At 55.4% G+C, this 19,433-nt stretch overlaps 7 protein-coding genes across 7 annotated transcripts; 4 read left to right on the top strand and 3 right to left on the bottom strand.

Annotated features, from left to right (window-relative positions):
* Window positions 1-42: 42 nt before the first annotated feature.
* Window positions 43-1,740, bottom strand: IUM83_19278 (adenylosuccinate synthetase; the record flags this gene model as incomplete). The annotated part of the gene is made up of 1 exon (XM_067944323.1): window positions 43-1,740. One exon carries the CDS (start codon window positions 1,738-1,740, stop codon window positions 43-45), a length of 1,698 nt encoding a protein of 565 aa, XP_067785119.1.
* A 665-nt stretch (window positions 1,741-2,405) lies between these two features.
* IUM83_19277 (adenylosuccinate synthetase) lies at window positions 2,406-4,073 on the top strand (the record flags this gene model as incomplete). Its single annotated transcript, XM_067944322.1, has 1 exon — window positions 2,406-4,073. One exon carries the CDS (start codon window positions 2,406-2,408, stop codon window positions 4,071-4,073), a length of 1,668 nt encoding a protein of 555 aa, XP_067785146.1.
* Window positions 4,074-4,404: 331 nt separating this feature from the next.
* Window positions 4,405-4,799, top strand: IUM83_19276 (Tubulin-specific chaperone A; the record flags this gene model as incomplete). Its single annotated transcript, XM_067944321.1, has 2 exons — window positions 4,405-4,448; window positions 4,520-4,799. The coding sequence occupies 2 exons, from the start codon at window positions 4,405-4,407 to the stop codon at window positions 4,797-4,799; spliced, it is 324 nt and encodes a 107-aa protein (XP_067785111.1).
* Window positions 4,800-4,869: 70 nt separating this feature from the next.
* IUM83_19275 (CAMK/CAMKL/SNRK protein kinase) lies at window positions 4,870-7,132 on the bottom strand (the record flags this gene model as incomplete). Its single annotated transcript, XM_067944320.1, has 7 exons — window positions 4,870-5,382; window positions 5,452-5,550; window positions 5,625-5,829; window positions 5,891-6,720; window positions 6,788-6,817; window positions 6,905-6,945; window positions 7,060-7,132. 7 exons carry the CDS (start codon window positions 7,130-7,132, stop codon window positions 4,870-4,872), a joined length of 1,791 nt encoding a protein of 596 aa, XP_067785112.1.
* A 368-nt stretch (window positions 7,133-7,500) lies between these two features.
* IUM83_19274 (FK506-binding protein 15) lies at window positions 7,501-10,353 on the bottom strand (the record flags this gene model as incomplete). The annotated part of the gene is made up of 1 exon (XM_067944319.1): window positions 7,501-10,353. One exon carries the CDS (start codon window positions 10,351-10,353, stop codon window positions 7,501-7,503), a length of 2,853 nt encoding a protein of 950 aa, XP_067785113.1.
* A 3,387-nt stretch (window positions 10,354-13,740) lies between these two features.
* IUM83_19273 (uncharacterized protein) lies at window positions 13,741-14,384 on the top strand (the record flags this gene model as incomplete). The annotated part of the gene is made up of 3 exons (XM_067944318.1): window positions 13,741-14,006; window positions 14,080-14,212; window positions 14,280-14,384. 3 exons carry the CDS (start codon window positions 13,741-13,743, stop codon window positions 14,382-14,384), a joined length of 504 nt encoding a protein of 167 aa, XP_067785114.1.
* Window positions 14,385-14,406: 22 nt separating this feature from the next.
* IUM83_19272 (uncharacterized protein) lies at window positions 14,407-14,857 on the top strand (the record flags this gene model as incomplete). Its single annotated transcript, XM_067944317.1, has 2 exons — window positions 14,407-14,548; window positions 14,673-14,857. 2 exons carry the CDS (start codon window positions 14,407-14,409, stop codon window positions 14,855-14,857), a joined length of 327 nt encoding a protein of 108 aa, XP_067785115.1.
* Between the last annotated feature and the right edge of the window lie 4,576 nt (window positions 14,858-19,433).

Below are 19,433 nucleotides of genomic sequence, written 5' to 3'. Positions count from 1 at the left end.
AGACTGCATCACCTCTCTCCAATTGGGGCATGGCAAACTACCTTATGCCTTCTCGAGCGGATGCGGGCGCGTGATCACGTCGAAGCGGTCCGGGCCCACGCCGATCCACTTGATGTGCGTGCCCAGGAGCTCCTCCACGCGCAGCACGTACTTCTGTGCGGCCACGGGCAGCTCCTCGAACGTCTTGCACTTTGAGATGTCCTCGGACCAGCCGTCCATCTCTTCATACTGCACCACCGACTCCTCCAGCAATTGTAGATTCGACGGCATGCCATCCAGCTTTTGGCCTCTGTACCAATATGCCACACCGATCTTGACCTTCTCCAGACCAGTCAGCACGTCCAGCTTGGTCAGGTTCAGCTCCGTGAAGCCGTTCACCATGTTGGAGTAGCGCATCTGCGGGATGTCGAGCCAGCCGCAGCGACGAGGACGACCGGTGTTGGTTCCGAACTCGGCACCGACCGTGCCCAGGTGCTTCCCAACTTCATCGTGTAGCTCCGTCGGGAACGGGCCTTCACCCACACGCGTGCAGTACGCCTTCACAATACCGATGATGCCGTTCAGGCGGTTCGGAGAAATACCGCCGCCCGTGCACACACTGCCGATGCTCGGGTTGCTCGACGTCACGTACGGGTACGTGCCGAAGTCAATGTCCAGCATGGTAGCGTTGGCACCTTCCACCAAAATCTTCTTGCCGGCCACGTAGGCATTGTTCATGTATGCTACCGTGTCCACGGTCATGCCCAGGATCTTGTCCTTGATGGCGCTGTAGGCCTTGATCTCGGCCTCGGCGTCCGCCTCCAGCTCCGGGTAGTTGTCCTTGTAGAACTTGACCAGGTCGCGCATCTTCTCCGAGAAGTCGTCGAAGTAGCGCAGGTCGCCCACGCGCACGCCGTTGCGCAGCATCTTGGACGAGTAGGCCGGGCCGATGCCCTTCTTGGTCGTGCCGATCTTGTTGCGGCCGCGCCGCAGCTCGTTGATGCCGTCCACCTCCTGGTGCAGGTCGAGCACCATGTGGGCCCGGTCCGAGATGAGGATGCGGCCCTCGTACTTGATGCCGACCTGCTTGAGTTCATCCAGTTCTTGCAGCAGACTCGGCAGGTGCACCACGACGCCGTTGCCGATGATGCACACGGCGTTCGGGTTGAGAATTCCTGACGGCACTAGGCGGAACTTGTACTTCTTGCCTTCGTGCACGATGGTGTGGCCAGCATTGGAGCCACCGGCCACGCGCAAGATGACATCGTACGATTGGGACAAGCTGTCCACCAGCTTGCCCTTGCCTTCATCCCCCCACTGGGCGCCCAGCACCACGTCCACGCCGGCGTTCAGCCCATCAGTGTGGCGGTGCGGGTTGGCCACGGCGCTCTCGATGCGGTTGAGCTTGGCCACCACCTCCTTGAGCGTGGCCTGTGTAGACGCCTGAGGATCCACGGGCTGCTTGTCCTTGTGGGCGCAGCACGTCTTCTCCTCGGGCTCATCCTTGTATCCGCAGTCGCAGTCGCACTTGGCGTCATTGTCAAGTCCGGCCGCGCCGGCCGCGCCCACCAGGGCCATGGCCGCGGCCACGGGCAGCAGGCCGGCCGAGCGGCCATTGCGTTGCTGGGCCTGGCTGGCCTCCACGGCCAGGGCAGCGCGCAGCGTGGCCGACGCGTGGGCCGCGCGGAACTGCTGGCCCTGGCAGCGGGCCGAGAAGCGCGCGGCCGCGCGCGCAGCCTTGGACACGACGTCGAGGCGCATCACCGCCTCCTTCTTGTCACCCCGCGAATCGAGATGTGAGCTCGAGCTGCTTGGTCTCCGCCACCCAAGCAGCCGACCGCATGGCCACGTGCGTGTTCGACGAAGGCAGCTTGCTCATTCGATGCGCGGCTGCACATTCTACGACCGGCGGCGTCGCGTGTCTTGGCGGCCTTGAAGCCGTCGTGGCCACTGGCTGGCTGGCGGCGGCCAGCAAGTCCAACATGACAGGGATACATGTACCAGTATCCCTGAGTTCGGGCGTCATGCGAGTGCTCATTGTTCGATGCGGCCCGGGATTTAAGGTGGCAGCGCGTATTGCTGCGGGCAATAGCACTGCAGGCCACCTCCAGGCCAGTCACACCGCCCGTGCGCCTACGCTACGCGCGCAGTCCACGCCTCGGGCATCGGCGGCATTCCCACACCAGCGGTCGCGTGACCGACCACAAACGGCCGGCCGTGCCACAAATAAGGCGGCTTCCGATTGGCCAGCCTCCGGCCCGTTTTTTGGCCCTGCAGGGTTTGCCAGGCCGTGTTCGCGCTCTCGGCCCGTTTCCCATAAAACGGGCCCGGCCCGAATCGCCCAGCTCGGAGCCACACAAACACGGGCAGCTCATTCCGTCGGAGGGTCCACGAGCCGCAGGGAGACCGGAGGAAGACCCGCTACGATGCGCCTCGACGTCGTGTCCAAGGCTGCGCGCGCGGCCGCGCGCTTCTCGGCCCGCTGCCAGGGCCAGCAGTTCCGCGCGGCCCACGCGTCGGCCACGCTGCGCGCTGCCCTGGCCGTGGAGGCCAGCCAGGCCCAGCAGCGCAACGGCCGCTCGGCCGGACTGCTGCCCGTGGCCGCGGCCATGGCCCTGGTGGGCGCGGCCGGCGTGGCCAGCATGGACGACGGCTCGGCCGCCAAGTGCGAGGCCGCGGCCAAGCCCGTGAGCCGGGAGGCCGTCACGCAGGCCATGCTCAAGGAGGTGGTGGCCAAGCTCAACCGCATCGAGAGCGCCGTGGCCAACCCGCACCGCCACACTGATGGGCTGAACGCCGGCGTGGACGTGGTGCTGGGCGCCCAGTGGGGCGACGAAGGCAAGGGCAAGCTGGTGGACAGCCTGTCCCAGTCGTACGACGTGATCGTGCGCGTGGCCGGCGGCTCCAACGCGGGCCACACCATCGTGCACGAGGGCAAGAAGTACAAGTTCCACCTGGTGCCCTCGGGCATTTTGAACCCGAACGCCATCTGCATCATCGGCAACGGCGTCGTGGTGCACCTGCCCAGCTTCCTGGAGGAGCTGGAGGAGCTCAAGAAGATGGGCGTGGACTACGAGGGCCGCATCCTCATCTCGGACCGGGCCCACATGGTGCTCGACCTGCACCAGGAGGTGGACGGCATCAACGAGCTGCGGCGCGGCCGCAACAAGATCGGCACGACCAAGAAGGGCATCGGCCCGGCCTACTCGTCCAAGATGCTGCGCAACGGCGTGCGCGTGGGCGACCTGCGCTACTTCGACGACTTCTCGGAGAAGATGCGCGACCTGGTCAAGTTCTACAAGGACAACTACCCGGAGCTGGAGGCGGACGCCGAGGCCGAGATCAAGGCCTACAGCGCCATCAAGGACAAGATCCTGGGCATGACCGTGGACACGGTAGCATACATGAACAATGCCTACGTGGCCGGCAAGAAGATTTTGGTGGAAGGTGCCAACGCTACCATGCTGGACATTGACTTCGGCACGTACCCGTACGTGACGTCGAGCAACCCGAGCATCGGCAGTGTGTGCACGGGCGGCGGTATTTCTCCGAACCGCCTGAACGGCATCATCGGTATTGTGAAGGCGTACTGCACGCGCGTGGGTGAAGGCCCGTTCCCGACGGAGCTGCACGACAAGGTTGGCGAGCACCTGGGCACGGTTGGCGCCGAGTTTGGCACGACCACTGGTCGCCCTCGTCGCTGCGGCTGGCTCGACATCCCGCAGATGCGCTACTCCAACATGGTGAACGGCTTCACGGAGCTGAACCTGACCAAGCTGGACGTGCTGACTGGTCTGGAGAAGGTCAAGATCGGTGTGGCGTACTGGCACAAGGGCAAGAAGCTGGACGGCATGCCGTCGAACCTGCAGCTGCTGCAGGACTCCGTCGTGGAGTACGAGGAGTTGGACGGCTGGTCCGAGGACATCTCAAAGTGCAAGACGTTCGAGGAGCTGCCCGTGGCCGCGCAGAAGTACGTGCTGCGCGTGGAGGAGCTCCTGGGCACGCACATCAAGTGGATCGGCGTGGGCCCGGACCGCTTCGACGTGATCACGCGCCCGCACCCGCTGGAGAAGGCCTTCACTTCCTCCAACTAGAGAGAGAGACGAAGACTTGCGATGGGCTCCTCGCGGCCTCAGAACCAAGAGGAGCTGCAGGTGGGCGGCCACGCGGACACTCAAAAGACTTGCTAGCAGCCATTCCTTTGTCAATAAATGTCCGCTTGGTGTGTGAACAGCTTCAACGTCAATCGTCGCGTTGTCCATCTTCAGCTTAGGTACCGCACACCAAATAACAACCGTTTTTGCTAAAAGATAACTGATGTGCTGCACACAAATGTATCGCAGCCGATCGTCGCGCAGCTCGCAACAGTCGGCGAAGCACCACACAAGTCTCAGCGTAGCATATACTAGTACTAGTAGTAGCATAATGGCGGAGCGGCAGTTCAAGATCAAAGTGGGCACGCTGCGTCGGTGTGTGCATTGAGTATATTACCGGCAATGTCTATGATATAATATATATTAACGCACGTTGTGGTGCCCAGGGTGAAGAAGGACCTGGAGTACTACGCCAAGGAGCACGCAGCTCAACAAGCCAAGATCGACAAGATGCGCGCGGACGGCAAGGACGAGCACGACATCCGCAAGCAGGAGGAAGTGCTGGTGGAGACGGAGACCATGCTTCCAGACTGCCAGAGTCGCCTCAAGGAGGCAGCCACCGACGTCTCCAACTTCATCGAGGCCCACCGGGACGAGGTCGAGCCGCTCGAGACTTTCAAGGAGGCGCAGGAGCTGCTGGCCGCCATCCCCACGCTTCTCCAGTAGTAGTTCCGTGCTGTAAGGCAGTTAATTGAGGTCGTCTGCTTAGATATCCATCTTTGTTAGTAGTCCGGTGTTAGACCCGAGCAACGCCGAACGCGAGCTTGTCCGGTGAGCCCTTGCGCTCAGGAGAGCAGCGGCTGGACGGCTTCTCTGGTGATAAACTTGGTAGACTGAGCTTGGCTAGTGACCCGGCCGACGGGCTGTGCAAGTGGTGGCTGCGAGGTGTGCCTGGTGCAGACAACACTCCAGGCGGGTGGTCGGACGGAGGAAGTGGGTGCACGCTTGCGCCCGTGTCTGTTGCCGCGGTGTCGTCGGGTATCCGAGTGGCAGCACTCAAAGGAGGCCCGTGTGACGACTTGGTCTTGACAGGGGAGGATTTACGCGACTCGGAATGCGAGGTTGAAGCTGATGATGCGGAACGGGACAGCGATGGACCTTCGACGGCGAGCCAGGGGTGATCCAGCACCTGGTTAATTGAGAACCGTTCCGACGGATCCTCGCACAACATGCCTAGTAGCGCACTGCGAAGCTTCCCGGTGTACTTCCAATCTGGCCCATGGCTGAAATCACGTGTTCGTGCCAATGCCTGCCGTCAGAAACAGACTTGAGTGTGAGTTAATGGCAAAACTGCACGAGTCGAAAAGAGACTACGTACCACTTTGACACACTCTGCAAACTTCTTAGGTTCCTTCAGGATAGAAATCTCGTACATCGACATCCAGATCGACGAGAACAGCGCATTCCCCAGCACCAGCTATGGATAATGCAAAATAAAATACGGCGTAAAAAACACGAATAAATATGCCGAAGTCACTGTTCGAGACGTACCTCAAGCAATATGCATCCGATGCTCCAGATATCAGCCTTGCATCCGTCGTAGCTCTCGTTTAGCAACAATTCAGGAGCAAAGAAGCCTGGACTGCCACAGAAGTCATGAAGCGCGGATCCATGCTCTGACACAGCCTTAGTGCACAGGCCAAAGTCGATGAGTTTGATCAGATGCGCATCTTCAGGCGAGTACAAAACGTTTTCCCTGCTCATAAAGTGTTGGTTAGCTTGCCTAACAGGCTCAGCATTCAGATACACCAACTTACGGCTTCAAGTCTCGATGGCAGTAGTCGTTGCGATGTAGCACTTCCACAGCTTGCGCGAGATGTAGAAACAGCGGTCGAATGGTGTCCTCCGTCACCCCATCTAAATGCGCTCCAAAGAACTCGAATAAGTCCTTACCACCACGCTCCGTGACCAAGTAGATATGCTTCCGCGTATGAATAACGTCTACCAACTCCAGTATACCCGCATGCCGAATGGCTGAGTCGCTCAATGAGGCGATTTCGGAGCTGATACGGTGCAGTGAGACGAGATCGATAAGCTTTTGCTTGTCAATTGCCTTGATCGCCAGTTGTGGGCGTTCGGGCGTGCTAGAAGTGTACACAACTGCATACTGTCCATAGCCTAGCACTTGTTCCAGTGCGTATTTGCCGACTGCTGTCGGAGTCTCTGGCAACTGAGTCGTTAGACGGGGAATAGAACGCAGGCTTGGGTCACGAGCGGGGAGGTATTCCCACATCAACTTTCGGTGATTTTCTGCGAGCTTGTCGAACTGAGCTTTCATCTCGCGCACGTCGTCGAAAAACTGATCCTGCTCCATCTCAAGATGCTGCGCCTTTTGCATCGCATCTTGCGCCTTTGCCTTGAACGAGTCAACCTGCTCCGTCAACAGTTTTATCTTCTTGCTTTTCCTGCCAATCTTTCGTAGCAAGTGCCTTGTATCACCACGGGCAAGGGCCTCGGTTGATGGAGATTCTGCGGAGTCCAAGCGAGATGTGGCTGCATTGTCGCTAGGAACAGAAGTTTTGCCGCTCGTATCGTCCCCGATAATGGCAGACAGGGACTCTCTGTCCAAACGCTTCCTAGAAACAATCTACTCATCGCAACGACTCAGTCCACTTGCGTTCGGCAATACCGTAAGACGGATCGCTATGCCTTACAAGTTGGTAGTCTTGAAGTTCTGCTGCAGACTACGGACAAACACCAAATCGACGGCAGATCGACCGGTTAGTTCTCCTGGCCAAAACAGCATCTCCACAGTGCATATTGAAGCTCACCACTGGTAGACTGGAAAGGATTTCAATCGGTGTCGCCGATGCTGGAGTGACAGTAGTTTGCATTGGCAGTAGCACACGAAACACCGGCAAGATTAGTCGAACTAAATACTGAGCTCGCTCGTTTCAAGATGCTTGGTCAGGAGATGAATACGCACTTTGTAGCACGCTCAAAACTACGGCAAACAGAGCTTCGGCGCCACCGTTCGCAGCAAGTACCAGCACCTCCATCTCTTTTCGCTTCAATGGAGTTGACGAGCTTGCACTACCCTACTCGAGTAAGAACCAGTCCACGACGTCGACAAAACGTTTCTGCCTAATGCAGGTTGGCACTTCCGGCGCTAAACTTATCCTCTCGCTTGATGTATCGGTTGCAGTCTGCGCAAGAAAAACTGCCTTCGTCACTATTCGCATGGGCACAAGACACGAGTTGACATGGCTCGAAGCTCCACCGGCTTCGTGTCCAGCATACTTTCCACGCATACTCACGGCATCACTTATCGCCGGTCTAACTGAGGGATAGTTCCTTCGCCATCTCTCTTTTGATTCAATTTCATTTCAAAGCAATAAGACGCAACCTCAACCGCTGCCTATCTCGTTCACTGGCGACGCAGCGCCTGCTGCTGGTAGAACTCTTCTAACTTGGCTAGGATATCCATCGTGTTCTGCTTGAGAATCTTCCGGATGGCCATCACAATCTCTTTACCAGTGAACTCGGTGTCTTCATCGAACGCGTCCTGGAAGTGGAAGTAAATATCGTTCATGAACTCCTTAAAGAGCTCGCTCAGTGCGGCGTACTCCTGGTCGTTCTTGGCTGACTGCAGCTGGGTCATCTCTTGCTCTTTCGCTGCCAGCAACTCCTCCAAGTGTTGCGCGTCGGAGTGGAATCCTTCCGCTTGTTGTTTCAGCACCCTGGATTCACTCTCAAGCTGCTGAACACGAGCCATAAGCTCTTGGACGCGTGAGTTCTGAGCAGCTTGCGACTTGACTGTTTCGTCTTGAAGCTGCACCTGCTGGCTTTGCGCTTGATTCAGTCGGTTATTCATCATGTCACGCTCGACTTCCCACTGCTTCTTCTGAGCTGTCAGCTCCGCAACTTGTGCCTCCAGCGCAGCTTTCTCAGATGCCATTCTCTCGATTGAGTCCTTCGATCCTTGACGGACCTCATCTTCCACCTGCCGTTGAAGCTGTTCCAGCTGTCTGTGCGTATCTTCTTGCAGCCTCGTCTTCTCCTTTGCGAGCTGCTCGTCCTTCGCTGCAAGTTGTGCTCGAAGTTGAAAATTTTCTTCCTGGTACACCAGCATTTGCTCTTGCGTGTGACTAAGTTGCTGCTGGACGCTCCGCAGTTCCAAGCGGAACTTCTCCTGTTGCAAATGGTTACCGTTTTGCAGCTTGTCCAGCAACGTTCGGTTCTCCACCTGCAACGACTCGTGCTGACTCTGAAGATCCTCAACACTTGATTCCAGCTCACCGTTGGCTTCTTGGAGACGAGCATTTATGTCTTGCAGTTGATCACGCTGGGACAAAGCTTTCTCCAGATTCTTCAGCAGCATCGAGGAAGATGACGACGATGACGAAGATGATGTAGCAGGCGAGAAGGACGCGCCACCACCGTACTTGCCCGAACTCGCGACAAACTTCGTCGACTTGATCGAGTTTTGCATGTTCAGAAGTCTATCCAACTTGGATTGGAGGTCCTGCAACGTCGATTCGATAGACGTAGACGATCGCTGCAGACGAATGATGCCGTTTTCAACATCCGGTGATGAACCAGATCCTGTCGGCGCCGGTGTTGACGAATATGACGGAAACGAGCGGTTAGTGTACGGCGTAAGCGAGGAAGAAAATGGGCTGGGGGCTGGAGGGATCGCTGGAGGTGGTTGCGATGGAGGGACAAACGAAGTCGAAGAAAAGGACGGCACGATGTCCAGCTTAGGTGGGCTCCACCTACCAGTCGTCGACCCAAAAGAAGATGTTGTCCCGATAGGCGGTGCATTCGATCCCATCAGCGCAAAAGAGGAGGGCGTGAAGGTGGGTGCTGGTTTCTCCGCTGGTTTGTACTCGGTCAAGCTTGCAGAATGAGTTGTGCCATTCTTCCCCGTGGAGGATGGAGCTGCTGACGTTTCATTCGCGCTGATGTCCTCAGACTGCAGCTTGCGCTTGCTCTCCTCCAGCTGCTCACGTAGTCGCGCCAAGTCCGACTGCTCCTTCATCAGCCGTTCCATATCGCTCGATAACGCTGTCGAACTCGCGCTGCTGGTACCCACGTCCACATCAACAGCTTCAGTAGAATACTTCAGCGGTTCAAGCACCTTTGCCGCCAGCGACGTTGCACGCGGAGGGGAGGCAGCTTCCGACTGCACTGTGGCCTGCACTGTCGACTGCAATTCGCTCTGCAAGTTGCGGAACGACCCTGGTCTCTCTCCAGGTAGCTGAAGCCCTGCCAGCAGCACGGGCACGTACCCTGCCGGTGGGTCCCCCTGTCCAATGGAAGCTGCTCGGTGCAGCGCGGCGTCCGCCTCCCCATTCTCCAAGGACGATCGGCTGTCCAGCCTCGTCTTGACGCTCGCAATGAGTCCGGAGCCCTGACTGCCCATCCTGGACAAGCTGGCCATGCGCTTCACCAGGTCGTCATGTCCTCCCTGCTCCACCGCCTCCGCCGTCTCCTTCTCCTGCTCAGCAGCAGCGCCCACACTGGCCCTGGTGCTCTTCTTGACCTTAACAAGCTCCACCTCAGCAATGACCCAGTGCTGGGTCTGCGGGAAGGCTGCGGTCACGAGTCTCTTGCCTGTCTTCTGCATGCTCACGAGCGCCTCGGTGGCCAGGACGCCCACAAAGGGGTCCTTGTCCACTGCGGCGGCGTCTCCGTCCACTAATTTGATCCTCCTGACGTCCCCTTTCTGCGTCTCGTCGTTCGTCGTCCGCTGCGTGATGTCCAGCGGGTTGGACGAGAAGAAGCTGCCCCTGTCCTGCATTGTGCCCTGCCATAGTCGGAGCGCCACGCCCGCCACGTCCCCGAACGTGAGCGGCGCGGCGTCCTCTTTGCCTACAGCCAGCTGGTCCACGAGCACCACGGGCCGCTGGCGCTCGAAGGCCTTGCCCGTCTGCAGCAGAATCTGCGCGCGGGCCAGCGCCACGGCGCGCAGGAAGCCCTCGCTGGCCGCGGCGTCGCGGAAGCGCATGGCGTAGTTGCGCTGCGTCTGGCGCTCGTAGAAGTTCACGTACAGGTCCTTCTGCGGCACGAAGCGCGCGCCGCTGGGCGTTAAGGGCAGCTGCAGCAGCGGCGTCTTCTTGGTGTCGTACAGCAGTAAAGAGAAGGAGGACGAGGGCGCGTCGCTGCCGAGTAAGGCGCAGCCCACGGCCGCGTCGGTTTGTTGTGTGTACGAGCCGCTGGCGTCGTCGTACAGGTACAGGTACACGGCGCACGAGTGCAGCAGCGCGCCGTCCGCCATGATCAGAGGGATGAAGGGGGGGGGGGGGGCTATTGATTGAGCAATGCGCGACACTACGTACGCTGGATAGAGCGGTTGAAGACGGGATGGAGTTTGGCAGGGAGCGCGTAATCACGGGGTTTGGAGTTGGACAGGGTATGCGGTTTGATGATGGTTTAAAAGGGATACACGACTTGTACACAACTTATACAATGGAGAAGCTCTGCACCGTCTCTGTTTTCTGTTTCTGACAGTGCCCATCGTGTTATTGTACTGTTGGAAACTCAGTGTGAATCGTTCTATTGCCTTGTATTTTTGTCTTGGCTGTCTATTCGCCTACAAGTTCACGCTTGTCGTGACGTCCATCCCGAGGACAAACGCTCGGTGCACGAACTTGACGAACTCGCCCCACTCCACTTTCACAACTTCCCCGTTCGAAAGTCCAAACGAAGACGCCTTCCCGCTCAGACCACGTCACTACCACGCCAGCTCGGGTTTCCCACTCTTCGGTATCATTTGGCGTTTCTTGGAGAACATTCCAGTGTAGCGTCCTAGCAGGAAGTCACAAGAACAGCGATACAAAGTTGTTGACGGAGAAGAAGTGTTGTTCTGCCCTACACCCACCCACCAGCTGAACCACTTGGTGCTACTAGCTGAACGCAGTGGATGGATCGGAGGAGCAGGGGTGATGGAAGGTAGAGGTAGTGCAAGTATTCAGGTAGCGCAGGGATTCAGGCCGGGTAGCCTTCTCATGGGAGGTGATATCGACAGCGGGGCTCCAGCTATGCGCAGCGGGAGCCTGTACACAAAAATAAGTTATAATTACTAAAAGTTGAAGCTTTCTCCCAACCAGTCATCGCACGTCTGCAGTTCTGTACAAGTACATTACCAGCCTGTCTACTAAACCACCGTGGACGAAACTCTGAACATGGCTGCTTATCCTGCCCCCGCTACGAATGCTATTGGGCTGCAGGCGAGTGCACCTGCTCAATGGGTTTTGCGTCAGCGACATCCCCACGCTTCATACAGTGAGGCGGTTAGGACAGCGTTGCCACTTCACTTGCTAATTAACCCTAATCAAGCGCCGCTCCACGAACAGCACGTGTATCTTCAACAGCTACCTATAACCCCCAGCTTCACCGTTCAGCGACAAAATGGTATCCGAGCACTTGCTACAGCTGCGTCGGTTACCCAGGATTCACGTAACATGAATCATTGCGCTACGCACCCGCTACATCTGCGTTTGGACGGGAGCATTCAAGGACCGTGGTTCTTACCTTGCATTCAAGAGCAGCTCTTTGTGTCGCCGTCAGAAGTGCAAAAGACGTTGAATACAATCGGCCTTCAGCACGGATACAAAATTGTGTACAAGGGAACTACCTACAACAACCAACGCCAACGACAGTTAATCCTCTACGGCTGTGATCGTCATGGGGCTCCTCGGAGTCGTCACTTACAGTCTACAATGCGACCTCGCCCAAATGCAGGGAGCAGGAAGTGTGGTTGAAGAATGGAAGTTTATCTGAATCGGAAGGTGACTGGGGACGGTGTTACCATGTGGGAGCTTCTGTACCGCGGACGTGCATTTGAACACAACCACCTTCCCTCTTCTCATCCTGCTTCGCACCCTATTTTTTGCTGCGCTACTCGCTCTGATGCTGTTCGATTGACAATTGCCGTGGATAGTGAAACTGGCACGACAGCTCGTCAGACAATCGCGCGTCTACTGATTGAAGATCCGATGTTGATAATTACGCCTAGGGACGCGGTTTCGCTCTGGGATTGTCGCACTAGGAAGCCGCTCGCGCATGGAGTGTCTGGTGGATAAACTGACTACAGGTCCGTACTACATGGCTTACAAGTACGATGTCAACAACCGTTTGACGCATTTATTTTTCGCACACAAGGAAGCGATAGATCCATACAAGGCAAATTACGATGTTATATTGTTCGATTGTACATACAAGACCAACCGCTTGCTTCAATTTCCCACTTCTCAACATCGCTGGCGTTACCGGTATGAACACGATAATCCACATTGCTCAAGCCTTCATCTGTTGCGAAACCCAACCCGATTACGTATGGGCATTGCTACAGTTATGGACTCTTCAACGGGCGAACGGTATTCTACACCACAAGTGTTCCTGACCGATAGGGAGTTGGCTCTGATGAACGCGCTTGAACATTGATTTCCTGAAACACCAGTGCTTTTGTGCATCTGGCACATTTTAATGGATGTACAAGCCTATTCCCGCCGACATACATTCCCTCAACAGATTGACCCACTCACAGGTCGACGATGTGACTCTCTGTCACACGAAAGCTTTATCCAAGCTTTTCTTCGCGTGGTGTACTCTCATACAGAAGAGGATTACAAGTACCGGTTACGGGAACTGTATCTTCTCGCACCTGTGGAGGCAGCCTACATATCGGAAGTGTGGCTGGATATTTGGAAATACAGAGTCGTGATATGCTGGACGGATCGAGTGACGCATTTTGGTCTACAGGATACTTCGCGTGTTGAAGGCTATCATGATGCAATGAAAGGATAGCTTGGAACCTCAACTGGAGATTTTTTTTAACTGTTCATACTCGGATGGAGCATTGGTGGTGCCAGTCTGTCGACAAGCATTGGATGAATGTTTCTAACGCAGAAGTGTTCGTACCAAGAAGGTTGCGAGTAAATTTGTTTACTGCAGTTGTCAAACTTAGTCATCGAAATGCTTTGCACCGATGTCTTGAAACTCTTCACCGAGTTGGCGATTTACTGAAGTTATGTACTGGATTATATCGGCAAACACTTGGCCTACCTTGCGTCCATATACTCCACCACAAGATGACATGTTTTGCTCCTCTAAAACCGACGGAATGCCATGGACATTGGTGGGTTCACCGAAAACAGGCCCCACGTGATCTGCCACCGCGTGTAATAAAGCCTGAGCGCATTCAAGACCGAAGAGCTCGTCGTGCCGCGGAGCACCGGGCGCAACGACACATAGCTGGAGCCGGTCCCCGAGGAACACGTCGGATTCCGTCCGATTTTGAATACTAGTGCAAGACAATCCTACCAAGACATTCACATATAAATATAATCATAGTGGTACCATCCAATCGGATCCATGATATCTCCATTCGGATCCATGAATATTTGCTTGGAAACAATTTTAAAACTTCAGGCCCTGGTTTCTCCGTCTGGGTCTGGGGATAAATGAAGATGCAATTCCCAGACGCAGTCCCCAGATTGCTGGTGCTGGGGATTGTGTTGCTGCTACAAATACCCTGTCAAAATCGTTTTTCTAGCTTGAGTCTCCTCGCACCATTCAGATCTCATACACAACCCCAGGGAGGATGCCTCCTCGCAGTTGGAAAGTTGGAAATTTGCGTCGCACCGGCACGCAAACAAGCGTCATGGAGATGCTGTTGTCTCCCGCCTCGGATGCGACGCTCCGCCTGATGACTTCCCCACCCCCTGCGCAATCCGCCACCGTGAGTGCTGCTGGCGGCGGAGAAGATCCCGCCCGCGAAGAAGCTCCGGCTGAGACGAAGCGGTCTCCTCCCGTATTCTCCGCGTGCGTGCCGCAAGCAACCAAGAAGCAGACCAAGCGTGGGCGCCCGGCGAAAGCCGACCCCGAGTTGTGGACAAAGGAGGCTACAGAGACCTTGTTCGCGGTGCTGTAAGGACTACTGCTGTGGTGCAACTGACCTAGCAGGGAGCTAACCTCACATTGCGCTTGTAAAATATGTTAGCTACGTGACGGCGAAGGATGAGTTCACGCGCGCGCGCAACCACGTTGAAGTTGGTGCTGCCTGGGTGATGGTGACCATGTTAGTGAATAAAGCGGAGGAAAAGGCATACACTGTGCTTCAGTGCAAGGATGAGGTAAACATCCCTGATAACTATTTGCTAATAATGTTTTATTGATGACTCTGTTACTGTGATGATCTAGATCAAATGGCTGAAGAAGAAGTGGTCACTCTATCGGGCGGAATCGAAGCGCTACTGGCAATGTTCCCAAGGCGGCCCCACCACCGTGCCTGGATCTGATGCTTGAGCATTGGGCTCCGAACCCGGGCATGCAGAACACGTCTCTCTGCGACGTGTCGACCACCCATGACGCCGACGACGACACCGGCGACGCCTCGTCAAACGAAGATGAGTCGCCTGCGGCTCCGCGAAACAAGCGCAAGAAAACGAACGGCGAATGCGTAGAGGAAGGTATGCATGTACATGTGCCGAGAAGTTCTAGAAATGTTGGAGCGACATCCTCCTTCATACCTTCGAACTATGAGCTAGTATTAATGTTAATGGTTAACGAATGTGCATGATGCGCTTATGTTAGGACTGCGCGCGCTTGCCGAAGGCGTGAAACTGGTAGGCGAGGCTATGAAGGCAAAGACTTCAACATTAACAGAAGCTTCAATCTCGCGAGATGTTCTTGATTCGCTGACCCGCCAAGAAACCGCGTTGCAGCGGCAAACGGCGGCGATCCTAGAGCTCATTTACACGCTGAGAGGTAAAGCGTAACGTCTATTTGATCGAAGGTAGAATAGCTGAGCTAGATCATCACGTTTTGCCCTACAAATATCACGTCTGTCCGATCTCGGCTTCACTTCCAACACCATTACGCTAGGATCATCGAGTTCGTTGCGACTGATAGTATCATCCTCAAAGTCAATTAGAAGGTTGTGCAATACCATTACTGCTAAGATGCACCTCGTGCAGTTTGTGCTTGATTTTTGATCGAACTGCCGCCTAATTAGACGGAAGCGCTGCTTCAACATCCCAAATGCACACTCAATTGCCATTCGTGTTGCACTGTGAATGTAACTGTAGTACTCCTGTTGTCGAGACAGCTTCCCACCTTCTTCGCGCGGTATGCAAGGCGTGAGAAGCTCACAGCTGAGGGTATATCCACCTTCAGCAATAAAATGACATCCCCGAGGAAGAACATTTTGCACAGAGCGGCCGATTGTTGATGCCTTCCAAGTCTTTTTGTCGCTATAAGATCCTGGTCTCATATCATAGTCCATATAGCGACGATGGGCATCACAAATAGCTTGCATGTTTATCGCCGGATAAAAGTCCTTGCAGTACCAACCTTCGTATTCAGCAGGCCGGGCTATCTCGAAGAGAGAGCCGTCAACAGCTCCGCACACGTACGGAAAGCCACGAACTGCACCAAAACCATCCATAACTTCCCTCCATTCAACATCATTTATCGGCATCCTGATGAATACTTTTGCTTGCCCGCAAATAATTTTCAGCAACTCGTTGATTGTACCGACTGCGTGGGGCTTAGAGATGCCAAGCGCAAGCCCAGCATCTTTCATGCTTCCGGAGGATGCTAGATATAGTAATAACAAAGCCATTTTCTTCTCAAATGAGTGCTCGCGTCCGTGAAGCAGGCTGGTCGAAGCATGTGGGCGAAATATCTCGCAAAGGCGCACAAAATTCTTCTGCGAGCAGCGTAAATTGTCACGAAACCACCCGTCGAAGCTAGGAGATGCCAGTAGAGGGGTCGAAATTCAAGTTAGTAACAGTCAGTTGGTTTTCATTATCGGCTCAAAGACGCGCGGTGCTGGCCGCAATAGCCGCCGCGCCAATGACCACCAAAAGGACGAGCGCTGCAGCGTCGTCGCCTTTGTCGTCCATGGCAACCACGCGATTATCTGCCTCTCCAAATTGATGCCTATCTCGGAATAAAATCCTCAAACAATTCCCACCCCCTTGGAGGTGGGAGTTAATGGCTTGTCGGGGGATAAACAGTCAGCCAATCAGAATCGTTTAATTTATTCCGAGACCCAGACACAGACGGAGAAACCAGGGCCTCACAATACATGTATTAAGAAGTTAGTTGGTCCCCGTCTCTACTTTTTTCAACTCACGATTTATCTTCGTCTTTTTCCTCCTCGCTATCATCACCACCACGACAGGTATGCGCTACGTACGTGTTTTTCTTACCAAAGTGACGATCACACTCTTCACAGTACGCACCTTTATCGTTATTGCGCTTGCGCTTCTTCGCAATCGTCTCCTTGTCTGGGTTGGCGTTGCAGTACCGGGCATGGCAGGGCCCGCTTACTGTCGCATTTTTCAAAGCAGTGCGTGCAACGATACACAAGCCATGCCACGCGCTCGACCACCCTTTCATCGTGATCAATGGCGTCAATATTAATGCACCCTTGAATTCGTAAGTTGCCGTTTTCATATGGCACATCAGCGTGAGGTAAATCACCTCGGTAAATAACCAAGTCACCGGGGTGTAGATCTTCCACAGCAGTACATTTCCCCCTTGATGCCGATCCGGCAAATGCTTCTAGCACTACAATCAGCTTAGTATTAGGCTCTAGCACTAGCAGTACCGATGCCTGAACCCGCTCATGGGTAATTGATGCCAAAGCTGTTTCCGCCGACGTAAAGTCGCGGTGCAGTTTCTCACCCTTGGCTTTTGCTAATGACTCCACCACCGTAAGGCTCTCCAACACACACCAACGAGGATGCGCATTAGACGCAAGTTCAATCAGGCGGTCTGTGAACACGAAAAAAGCTCGAGGAGCGGAATCCAAACGCGTATTCGCTACTGCCTGTCGACGGTTTGGATTCCGCACCTCTCTAAGCTACAACCAGGGATGAAAGCCGTCAATAGCGCGGCGCAGCATATCCACCTCATCGCGGTCCATAAACCCAGGCAACGTAGCATAACCAGTATTCCAGAACGGAGCCATTTCTCTAATGCTCCATTTAGCTGAGCCCCGGTTAGCATCGACGCCAGCGGCGCCAGCATCAGCTCCATTCGGAACTTCCTCGTAGCTTGAAATGTTGGCACCGCGGCTGGCGTCGCCGGTAACATCAGCCCTTCCATGGGGTTGCTGACGTTGACCACCGGATGCAGCATCGATGCTACCCGGGGCCACGGTTTCCTAACAGGCGTGGTCTTATATCCCGCCGCAGATGCCTCCTCACTCGAACGGCCCGCGTCCTTGTCCACCGTGACTACCTCCCCTTTTCCCTGGGCGCCTTCTTGCCTTCGGGCGCCGCGGCCGTCTTCTTACCCGCGGTTCCACCTTTACTTGTTACGGGGGCCGCTTTCGTGCTAGCTGGGTCCGCCTTTTTTGTTGTTGGAGCAGCTTTTTCGTGGTGTTTGGCACGCTTTCCCACGTGATCTCCCCCGGTGTTGGTCGGGGTGGCCCCTTGGCGAGCATCAGCGGCCCCGGTTTGGGCTGTCGAGTGAGGCGGAGCGAGCTCATTAGGACTGGAGGCAACTGCGGCGGTGCTAGGGGAGGTAGGAGCGCTGGCCAGCGCGGCGTCCGCGTGAGGCGATGTCATTTGTGCTGGGTTGTCAGTGTCTGGGGTCGGGGGGGGGGGGGGGGGGGGGGGGGGGCGAGAGAAATCCGGTTATGGTGATCGGAATCGCTCTCTCAGCGATCCCGACCGTGCCGCCTTGTAGGCACTAGTATTTGTCATGTCTTCGTTTACGTGTTACGTCCTAGTTTTGGCATACCGTCGTCACCATGTTTTCCCGCACGATCGTGTTTCAACTATGACTCGGAGTCAGGCTCCCGCTGCGCATAGCGGGAACCCCGCTGTCGATATCACCTCCCCTTTCGCATCAATGCATTTGATTCAAATTGGAATTTGCTGCATAGCACGCAGCTGCCAGGTCGAGGGCCTGACGGATCCAGAATAGGGTTGGCTGGTGCGATCTTCACACAACACATCTCAATTCTTCTTCTGCCCACCTCCAACTTTCTTGAAGGGAAGCCGCGCGACGAGTCCTTCATGTACTAGATCCTTTTGCAGCACTATTGCCGCAATGGAGGGCGCATATTGCCACGCGATAGCGAAGCCTGCACCGAAATCTGAAATGGCTCATATCCAGTCGATCCACCTTGTCGGGATATAGAAACAGCAAGTTCATCTCGTTTTCTGTAGGTTTTGCCGTCAGATCACCACGAAGGACATTCATAAACCTAAGTCGTGCAGCAGTCAGTACCTGTACCTCTGTGGGTTGTAATGATCTGGCCTAACAAGAACGGAGCAAAACATCATCATTAGTTGAGTCCGCGCGCTGAGAGCTTGTGTCACCGCCTGCATACTCACCAAGGTTGCGCAAGCGTTTGCTCCAGCAGGTCACAACCATCCTCTGCATCTACAATACGGTGCCTCACGAGTGCACCCTAGGGTAAACCGACTGCTCAGACCAGCACATAAGACCGATCAATTCAGTATTCGATTTACCTCCAAAGCAAGCATAACCAACCGCCTTACAGTTGGTAGGAATTTTGAAGCCGACGCGCGCTTCCATCGTTCCAGTCCCGGTTCCAGATCCAGTCCTGTGACGCGTCGCCGGCGCGCCCGCTTGATCAGTCTCATTCGTTTCGCGTTGCCGCTGCGCACGCCGTCCTCCACGCATCAGTCGCTCTGGTGCGCCGAGGGTGTACACCACTCCGTCCATCTTCTCCGGGTACGCCGCGTGCGTGACCCCTTTCACCGTCCCGATCCACTTCGTTGCTGACGAGGCCGACATTTTCGCCGTGCACTATCGTTTTCTTCTCTTTTATTTTCAGGGGGGATGGAGACACGCATTGTCACACGTCACTTCGTGTCAATACCCCATTGGTGCATTCCACTCAATCATTACCGCGTGGCTATTCACGGCTCCCACGTCGACCCACCATTTGTCGCATCAGCTCTCAGTTGCAAAGTGGCAGCAAGCGGAAATGCCCCATTTGCTTCCTACGGGACACTGAATACTTCAAGAGGTTACCAGGAATTGACGGAAACAGAGCTCCGGGCGAGAAGCTGTACTCTCTTTGACTTCGTTGGCTCTTATCGGCATTGTTGGGAGCAGCGCTCGAGGGTGTGTCTGCGACTTCAAACCTTTGATTTGGCTGAGGAGCTTGTGCGCCCACCCCAGTAATCTATTGACGACGTGCCTAGCAGATCAGCTCAACCGCAGTAAGGCTCGACTTCCTTCCGAAAGAATCCAATCTCTTTACGCCGCGTTATCGAGGACGGCGAGGCGGATGAGGAAGTACTGGAGAGCACGCAGCTGAAAATGGTTTCGATGGAAAGTCCACGCATGACCTTCTTTGCTTCG

This window comes from Phytophthora cinnamomi, assembly GCF_018691715.1.
Source record: "Phytophthora cinnamomi strain GKB4 chromosome Unknown Contig82, whole genome shotgun sequence".
Classification (NCBI taxonomy): Eukaryota; Oomycota; class Peronosporomycetes; order Peronosporales; family Peronosporaceae; genus Phytophthora; species Phytophthora cinnamomi.
This window is presented reverse-complemented; position numbering and strand designations above follow the sequence as displayed.